Source organism: Leguminivora glycinivorella, chromosome 10 (genome assembly GCF_023078275.1).
Source record: "Leguminivora glycinivorella isolate SPB_JAAS2020 chromosome 10, LegGlyc_1.1, whole genome shotgun sequence".
NCBI lineage: Eukaryota > Metazoa > Arthropoda > Insecta > Lepidoptera > Tortricidae > Leguminivora > Leguminivora glycinivorella.
This window is the reverse complement of record NC_062980.1, coordinates 22,030,340-22,040,299: the sequence shown is the minus strand read 5'-3', so window position 1 is coordinate 22,040,299 and position 9,960 is coordinate 22,030,340. Positions and strand designations below refer to the sequence as shown.

Genomic DNA, 9,960 nt, shown 5'->3' with positions numbered 1-9,960 from the left:
CACAGGAGTGACAGCTATTCCACAGAATGGATACAAAATTAGCATTGTTCATTTTAAGTACTGAAAACCTTATATTTTCTTTTAAATCACATGATTTTTTATTAACTACTCTTCAAACAAGAGTATCATAATTAAAAACTAGATAGTTTCTTGGTATTTAAGAAAATATAAAAAATAATAACAAAATATTGACCACAGGAGCGACAGCTATTCCACAGAATTGAGCTAAATCAGTTTTAGCACAAAAAGTACTCTTATATCTATTTTTATTTCAATAAGATTCTGAAATCTAATAGACGTGTATCAAAATAAACGAATAAAAAATCAATAATGATATGATTGTATGAAAAACAATTGTCTTTAGAAATTATTTCAGTTTGACCACTGGAGATTTCCTGTGGTCAAACTGAATTCGTTTAGTTTTATAACGTGAACGTGAATGATGATATTTATTGATTTAATATTCTGATATTTAATCAAAAAATATCTTCATCACTGTCGTCATCAATGTTCAATGTTGCAATGTTTTTTTTTATCTTTTTTGGGGCCAAATCAGAGTCATCGCAGAATGTATTACGAAAATAAGGTCTCTTCCTAGGTGTAAGAGGTTCAGGTATATGTGTTGGAGGCTCTGGTGTTGGGGGCGTTCTAGGTCCAGTGACAGTCGAAGCGTCAGGCGTTAGGGGACTAGGAGTTGGCCTAGGAGGATGTGAATTAGAAGAAGCTGGGCTAGGAGGATTTGAATTAGAAGACGCTGGCCTAGGAGGATCTGAATTAGAAGAAGCTGGCCTAGGAGGATATGAATGGCCAGAAGACACATGACCGGTAGAGTCAAAACTGTAACGGACAGGACTAGATGCAGCTGAATTCGAAAGATCTGGTACATAATTAAGTTGCTCAGAATGGGCTCTTGTTGATTGAGTTCTCAAACTTGTGACACTTGGCATAATGATCTGTCCTAGTTTATAATGCGGACATTCAACATAAGCTGGACAAGTTATACAACTTAATCTCCTAGCCTGAAGTAAATCTGGTTTTATTTTGCTCCACGCAATTTGATGTATCTGAAATGTTCCTCTGAAAGGTCGCAGTTTACAAGCTGCTGCTAATTGTTGAATTTCATCAACAAACTCGTCATCAATCCGAATAATATTTATATTTTTAATATTATGTTTCAGGCATTCAAAGAAACCGTCGATTCCTGTGATGTCCTTGCCATTTGCGACTGCATTATCACATACGCGTTTGATGCACCCACCAACGCCATCAGGTGCCCCCTTGCCATGGCCTGCCTCACTAAAGTGCCAAATAATAGTGTCAGCTTGAGAAATTTTACTTATATATTTGGCGATCATAAAGAACATAGTTTTATTTCTGTATTGGGTGGATGGTCCATCACTTAATATATGCAGGAAGGATAAGGCTGGCGTCAAGGATTTCATTTTCTCTATTACGGGCTTAAGATGAGCGCAGATAAGGACTGGGTCATGTCTCAAATTTTCAGACACAGTACAAAATGATGTTGCTTTTACTCGGTTCTCCGGAGGGTGAGAGTCGCTTGAATAATAAACACATGTGTGCAGGGAAAGTTGAGCTTTGGATCCGCCAAAATGTGCTGACTGAACTTCTTCCCCATATTTGCATCCGTAGTTTTCTGAGAAGTCGATATGAAGTAATCCTTCTGAGGGTGACATATTATGTTTTATGAAGCGAACAGCTTTAAACTGGTTGATAATATTGGCTAAATGTTGCATGAATTTGGGTAAATTCGATCGAAAAACTTGTATTAGCAATCGTTGGGTTGTTCTTACAGTTTCTTTTATTGTTTTCTTACACTGTTTTTCTTGACCCCTAGTAGTCACCGTAACATTTTTTGTAATCCATCTTTGGTAAATAATTGTGTCACTTAAATCAGTGCTATCAATATCAATATCCTTTGAGCGGCATTGTAAGCATTTTCGTTCTAAACAAGATACACTAAGAATTTTATTGCAGCAAAGTGATTTAGCAACATCAGTGGCTGATGAATAAGGCAATATTTTTGCTTTATGTAAAGCTTGTGCAATAAAATCATTATTCGCGTGAAGAGCACACAAACAAGTGTTTCTTGAAGCCGCTTTAGGTAAAACGACCCAAAATGGACGACATCGTCGAAAAGTTTCATATGATACGATTACTCCCGTTTTGTTGAGAAACGTCTTATGAAGGTTAAAGAGTGAATCATTCAAAAGTCGTATTTGCTTTTTCACTTGTCTTCGCGTAATGGTTTCCTTTTTCCCAGCTGTTAATCTACTATTTTCATCGTCAAGTAAGAATTCTGTAATTTGCTTTCGTATTGCCTCCCTTCGATTTTCAGTCTTATCATCTTTCTTCCTTTTTAGTCTTAATAAACGCATCCTATATTTAGCCAATTTTTTCTCAAGACCATCCAATCTTTTTGACAGACGCATATTTTTAGCTTTTAATAGGCGTCTATTTCGTGCGCTGACCTTCCTTCCTACAGCTATTCGTGAAAACGATGTACTCGGACTGGATGAAGGTGTTTCTTCTCTTAATATTTCCTCCGTCCGTTTTGTTAATTTTGCCTTCTCACGCCTTATCTTAGATTTTTCCCGCCACACTTTTCGAATCTTCCTCTGTTCTCTTGGGGTAAAGTCCTTAATTGATTTCACTAGTCCTTCCTCTTTTTTTTTTGGTATCTCTCCCTATCTTTCCTACGCCTGTCTTCAATAGCGGCTGTATCTAATTTCGCACGGCTTCTGCGCATACTCATTTTTTTTGTTCACGCCTACGTTTTTTCTTCTCTTCTTCGCTCAACTGTACAGTTCTTCTGCTTCTTGGCATTCTAACTGAAAAAACAACAATATCTTCATGCCAATAAGCCCCAAACAAGCACCATTTTGCACGATTATTATCAAAATTAGCGTGAACGAAGAAGTTATAATAAAGTGATTTTTTATATTATTAATTATTAAAATGGACTTATGTTTGCACCACGAAAACGAAAACATGATAACGAAAGCAATAACTCGAATCCACAAACATTCTCATTAAACTTCCACGCCATAATATATTAGAAATAAATATTTAGGTCATACACAGATATAGGTTTGTGTCTCTCCTGTGGACATATCTAAAGCAAAGGGCATAAAGTGTTTTAAGTACTAATTTTTCCGAATGGACTCATATTTAAATTGAACGGTGCCTTATTTTTTATGTCATTGTGAGATAAAAACGTCAGTTGTGATGCACACACCCTGTAAAGTATTGACCACAGGAAAGATAACTTCCGTTATTTTAAATTAAAAAACCGTTCTGTGGACATAGGTCTCTGGGGTGGACCAATTCCACGCGAGAGATCCGTGTCCACAGAAGTGACAAATTCAGCATACCACAGAAAAGATTTCCACAGAAGGGTTTTTTAATACAAAAAATATCATTTGACGCATGTGTTTTGAGGTTAGAAGCCAAGCCGATTCGGTTATGCAAAATAGCCCTTCTGAGCTATTCTTAAGGCATATTTAATAAATATTGAAATATTTACTTACCGATATACACAAATCACAGAAAAGATGCACCGATATCTGACATTTGGACTAACTATTTATCAAAAAGGTCGGGAGCACAATTCTCGCACTGTAACTCACGACATTCAAAATGGCGACTGACAGCTTGAAAGTGTTGCCAGTATAATACTCCGTTGTTTATGGAAGTTTTTATTATTTTAGTGATTTTGGTTGGATTTTTAAGGTCCACAGAGTAGTCGTTCAACCGTATAACCCTACGTTTATTGCCTCTCATGTCAAGAGGATTACAAATTTTGGAGCAAATGAATCGGAAAATTCAATTTCGTTAATGAACATAATTATTACACAAACCACACTAATTTGTTACGCTATAAATTTTAAAACTGTGATACGTTGAACTTGTTATCCAAGAATCTGAACAGCCCACAGATGGGACTTTTACCACCAATTTGTTTTTTTTTTCAGGTATTAATTTTGTTTTGTTTTATATCTGAGTAATCAATATTGTACACTAGATACTGTACAATGCATAAAAAAATATAACAAGATCCAGTGCGCAATTCTTTTTTTTTTTTTTGGTCCGAACATGCGTTTGGGTATGACCCGAACACTTCCTTAAGGAAATAGACTGTAATTATCAGGGAGCGTACTTTTCGTGCCGATGACATCAATTTGACGTCACGCTCCATATAGGGTGATCACAAATTGTTTTATTGTTAATTATTAATCATTAGTCATCAATCATTTTAAGTTATGAATTTCTTTGCATGGTAATGAATGCAAGAAGGATGGTGTGCTTTACGTTAGAGAGAAATTCTCTTTTCTACGTATTTCTTGTAATGTGTTGTTAACAATACTATTTCATTAAATTTATTTATAAAAACAAATCAAATAATTTTATTCACGTTTCACATTTCAAGTAGGTATTATTTATGCCACATGTAAATGGACTACTGTATTTGAAGTAATTTGTATACGATTAAAATGATTGACGACTAATGATTAATAATTTACAATAAAACTATTTGTGATCATCCTATACGGAGCGTGACGTCAGATTAATGTCATCGGCATGAAAAGTACGCTCCCTGGTAATTATACAAAAATACTGCACATTTTATCATTGCAAGATTGCAACATTAAGATGAAAGGAAACAATGTTCTGCGTTTTACGTAACTAATTAGGTATTTTTAATTTGTGTCCGTATTATTTTGAAATATTAGAAAAAAAATTAAAAAGTTTGATGTTTTTTATTAGCTTACATCATGACTGAAAATTTAAAAAAGGAAAGTAGGTACGTTTTGACGTATATTATACCTAAGTTAACATTAAATAATGCCCTGGGGCCTAATAAGGCCCATGGTTTTATAAATTTTCCCACTTTCGAAATTTCACATTTTTGTAATAGTTTTAATTATGTTTCCATAACCATTAACACCATAAACAAAACTGAAATTTTATATTTTATTTCAGAAAAAAACAATTATGTTATAATTATCACTAAAAAAGAGAAAAATAAAAAAAATTATAGTGATGGTTCATCAGGCGCCCGTTAGTACTTAAATATTCTCCACTGAAGTGAAGTCAACACCTACTCTTGTATAGAATATCTACCGTCCCCTATTCTCTTAAGAAAGTAGACGTTACAATCCATTTTATCTTTTACACGTTAAGAGAGTAAATTTAATTATCGCTTTAGAAGAAAAGTGCCAAGAAAGTCTTAGTAACACTGCTTGCGGTAAAAGTAAGTTTTATCGTACAAATTCTACGCCACTACCCAGAGTTTTGCGGTTAAATATGTTGGTCTGTGACCCAGTAGTAAGAGCGAGCGACTTTCAATCGGGAGGTTCGAACCCCAGCTCGTACTAATAAGTTTTTCGAAACGTAATGTGCGAAATGCCACTTGATGTTTGCCAGTCACTTTTCGGTGAAGGGAAACATCGTGAGGAAACCGGACTAATCCCAATAAGGCCCAATTACCCTTCTGTTTGGAAGGTCAGATGGCAGTCGTTTTCGTAAAACTAGTGGCTACGCCAAATCTTGGGGTTAGTTGCTAAAATCAGACCTCTAGCTCCCAGGCGTGGCAAATGTCGGGATAACGCAGGGAGGACGATGAAAATACATTGACATTGATACTTGACAATTCTGTGCCTATTTCTGGCCCCGTAGCCGAATGGCATTTCTGCGATGCAAAACGCCACCGAAACGCCGCAAACATCGGTCAGTCTGGCTCTGTCGCGCCAATACGCAAGAGCGATAGAGATAGATAGCCACGAAAGAGATAGTATCCTGAGCGTCTGTGCATTCGGCTACGCAAACTGGGTAGATAAGTAACATTGTTGCAATATTTCCTTGTTGAAGATGAAGACTCAATTAACGGCGAAGCTCACAGCCAGAAGAAGCTCACAGTCGGGCAACATTTTTTTATGAAATAGGCAGCAAGCGAGTAGACGAGCCGCCTGATGGGAAGCAGTCATCGCCGCCCACGGACATAAGCAACATCACCGAGTCACTTATGCGTTGACAATATTGTGAAATAGGCCACTGGTAGAGGTTCTGTAGGTAAGTTTGACTTTATGGGTGCCTTTTTATGGAGGTTTTATGGGGTGTCCGCGTTAATGGGAACATTTCACCTTATTAATATTGGCTGGTCGTTTGAGTTATGACTGTTTTCTGAGTAGAGATGTGATTGGAAGTATGAATTAGGTCAAGCTTGGAATAATCTACATATTACGTACGTTGTTATGTTTTTCTTATACATACTCGTACATAACATATAAACTTACCTGTATTCCTAAAAGAGGTAGTATGTGAACTACTCAAGTTTCGATAAATTGTGATTACTGGCAAGATACTTACTCTTCCGAGTGTTTACATATTAACCGCATGTAAGTATGTTAGGACCAATCTGAATCAATACGCTACCCACTCGCAGGCCCGTAGAAATAACCGCTTAATTCCCCCGCGTTGCAGGCTCGCAAGGGCCCGAAAGTCACTGGCGATCCTAGGCGTGAAATTATATAACTTGCTGCCTGACAATATAAAAGAAGAAAAAAGCGACAAAAAGTTTGAACGAAGTCTTAAATCAATGTTAACCGACTTAGCTTGCTACAGCATTGACGAATTTGTTGAACTGTGCACTAATCGTTAGGTACCTACTCACTTTATCTCATGTAATAAATTCAATAATTGTATTTTTTTTAATATATCATAATAATTGACATTAATGTTAACTTAGACTACGCTGTACCACTATTTATTTGTCTAAATATGTAGGTATGTAACCTTGAATTTATAATAATGAATTGTAAACTTTTTTGACGTGTAAAACATTGACTTTTATCAATAAATGTCTTGTATCTTGTATCTTGTATTGACAGGTTGCTAGCTTATCGCCGGTACCACAATTCAACCCATATCCCAGTCGACTTCTACTACAGCCACGTAAGGAGAAGGGGTGGGGAATTTCTTTACCCGACTCCGTCCGTGTGGACTTGGTCGGCTTGGCGGCCATAGTGTTGTGTTCCTATCGGAAGGCTGCCAGAGCTCAACGAGGGTACGGTGTGCTGATGACGGAAGGAATTAATTTGTTCCGTCTATTGTCCTTTGAGTCGTCGGCAACCCGAACCCTCCTTGGAACTTGTACACTCTTTTTTGCTGTGTACTTAACACAGCAAAAGGGAGTGTACAATTCTAATGGGTTGGTAACGTGCACGTGACAGACACTCCTTGAGTCGCAGGCGTCCATAGGTTACGGTGACCGCTTTCCATCAGGCGGACCGTATGCTTGTTTGCCAGCGACGTAGTATTAAAATAAATTTATAGTTTAAAAAACTCTAGAAAAACACGCTTTTATAAATGCACGTAAAAGCCAAAAATAAATTATGGATCGTTCAAGTTGTCTCTATTTCGGGGATGAAGAGTAAACTATGTGCTTTTAATTATAATATTTGATTGTAAAAGCGTGGGGCGCTGCAGTCGTGCTGCAAGTCCAGTTAGCGCGCCAATCTGTGGAAACTGCTTCTCGTAATATAGCTTAACTTGATTTCCCAGCAAGTTATACAAAAAGTTTTTCCTGTTACAGCGCCCCACGCTTTTACAATCAAATATTATAATTAAAAGCACATAGTTTAACTCTTCATCCCCGAAATAGAGACAACTTGAACGATCCATAATTTATTTTTGGCTTTTACGTGCATTTATAAAAGCGTGTTTTTCTAGAGTTTTTTAAACTATAAATTTATTTTATACTTTTTAGTCGTTAACACGTTCCCTGTGTAACCGACAACCAGAAATTGATTCCTCACGTGCATTTTTATTTTTTTGTAAATTAACTCGGAACTGTGTTATATTGTTATATTTATATACAAATACATCTTTTATGACCACCGTTTTCCCTATTTTCCCATTTTTCCGAGTGACCCACATGTGATGCACACACGTATAGGCTTCTAAACTAGTGCCCACAACGTGATGCATGCACGTATTATCTCATTGCTGAGTGCATCACTCCTATATTTATATACATATTTTTAAGTAATTTGACGTTATTTTTGTTTTTATATATGTGGCCTACGTTTGTTTATGCCATTTTTTTGAAGGAAGAAAGTTTCACATAAGTTTGATTGGTATATGAATATGCCTAGTCAATTGTCAGAAGTGTTTGGTAAGACGGATGTTAATCATGAAATACTCTTCAAAACTAAATGCGATCAGTTAATTTTTGCCATATACCTACTTATGAATAAATATAGATAATTTTAGAGGGAGTGATAGAAAAGATCATGGACGAATTGGAGCAAATTGATGGTTCTAACATTTCTGGTGATAGGACCTGTATCGTCCTTGGACTATTGATGACATAAAATACTTTATCAATCGTGATTATCATAAAGATTCCAGAATCAAACAATTGGAGATTACGTGGCTTTGCAAAAACTTACTAAGACATAGCCTGAACCAGGTTTACCGCCTCTAGTTCAAAATGCAGAATGTGTTACTGCCAGTACCAAATTTGACGTCTGACAACCGACAACCTGGAGCTTTATCTAGTTGAATCCTTGCATCACAGTTTACTTTATTTGATTAGTCTTTTGTTTTCAATATAACGTGACATTAATGCAAATAATTAATATTGTTTAGTTATTTAAAATAAAAAACATATTTTTCTTTAAACAGCCATCACCTGGCAACATTATGAAAATGTCCTTCGGACGCACGTGTTTTCTGTCAAAGTTTTGGTACCCAATATGTGCACGCAAATAAAAAACATCTAGCTCACACGTGCAATTTTTGGCGATGCCTTATGTTCACGAGGGGTCGTGCATCACCCATGATGCATGCACGTATCATGTATACCCTAAAATGCTACACATATGATACATGCACAGGGAACGTGTTAATAATGAAATATATTTAAAATTTAAACAAAAATATTTTTTCAAGTAGGCGAATTTCGCAAGCCATTTGTGGCTTAACACGTATTGCTACTTAATAATAATTAATACCACCTGATGTATAGGTACCAAGTTTATCGCAATAAAGTCATTCATTGATTCATTGAATTTAATTTTTATTTCAATTTATTTATTTAAACTTTATTGCACAGTAAAAATATACAGTTAAAGTTCAAAATATTTTTCCTAGAAAGTCTTCATAAAGTTCTACTTTTATGATTTTTTTCAAATTTTTTAAACATATGGTTCAAAAGTTAGAGGGGGGGGGGATACACACTTTTTTTTCCTTTAGGAGCGATTATTTCCGAAAATGTTAATATTATCAGAAAACGATTTTTGTAAACCCCTATTCATTTTTAAATACCTATCCAACAATATATCACTTGTTGGGGTTGGAATGAAAAAAAAAAATTCAGTCCCCACTTTACATGTGGGGACGTACCCTACAAAACATTTTTTTCCACTTTTTATTTTACCGCTTTTTCGGCGTAATTGATATACATATTGGTACCAAATTTCAGCTTTCTGGTGCTAACGGTCACTGAGATTATCCGCGGACGGACGGACAGACATGGCGAAACTGTAAGGGTTCCTAGTTGACTACGGAACCCTAACAACGGGCGGGCTCGCCCGCGTGCACAGATGAAATTCAATTGTTTGACATGCACGCCGCACGCCCAATATGAGCGTGCACTCAGACCTCACACTACTTAATACTTTCAATTTGACACACATACGTAGTAAGTAGGTACCCTCGTTACCTATTCAGTGATTTATGAAGCAAAGGCACTCTGAGCACACCGGCTGTCTGTCGAGCTGTCACTTATTTATGATGGTGCGTGCCTCCGCCGACATTGACGGGATATACGCACTTGTTTAAGATACTAGTCAACATTGACGATAAGTTTACACGGTGTAATGTGCATATAGGTAATATACATACATACAATCACGCCTGTATCCCATAAAGGGGTAA

The 9,960-nt window shown here is 36.4% G+C and overlaps 1 protein-coding gene across 1 annotated transcript; it reads right to left on the bottom strand.

Moving 5' to 3' along the window:
• Positions 1-476: 476 nt before the first annotated feature.
• Positions 477-4,079, bottom strand: LOC125230721. Its single transcript, XM_048135981.1, has 2 exons — positions 3,549-4,079; positions 477-2,849 (listed from the first exon to the last, which is right to left on the bottom strand). The coding sequence occupies exon 2, from the start codon at positions 2,448-2,450 to the stop codon at positions 477-479; it is 1,974 nt and encodes a 657-aa protein (XP_047991938.1). The 5' UTR covers positions 2,451-2,849; positions 3,549-4,079.
• Positions 4,080-9,960: the final 5,881 nt, after the last annotated feature.

Coding starts and splice junctions, on each gene's coding strand:
- LOC125230721 (XM_048135981.1), bottom strand. CDS start 2,450: ATGCGTCTGTCAAAAAGATTGGATGGTCTTGAGAAAAAATTGGCTAAA.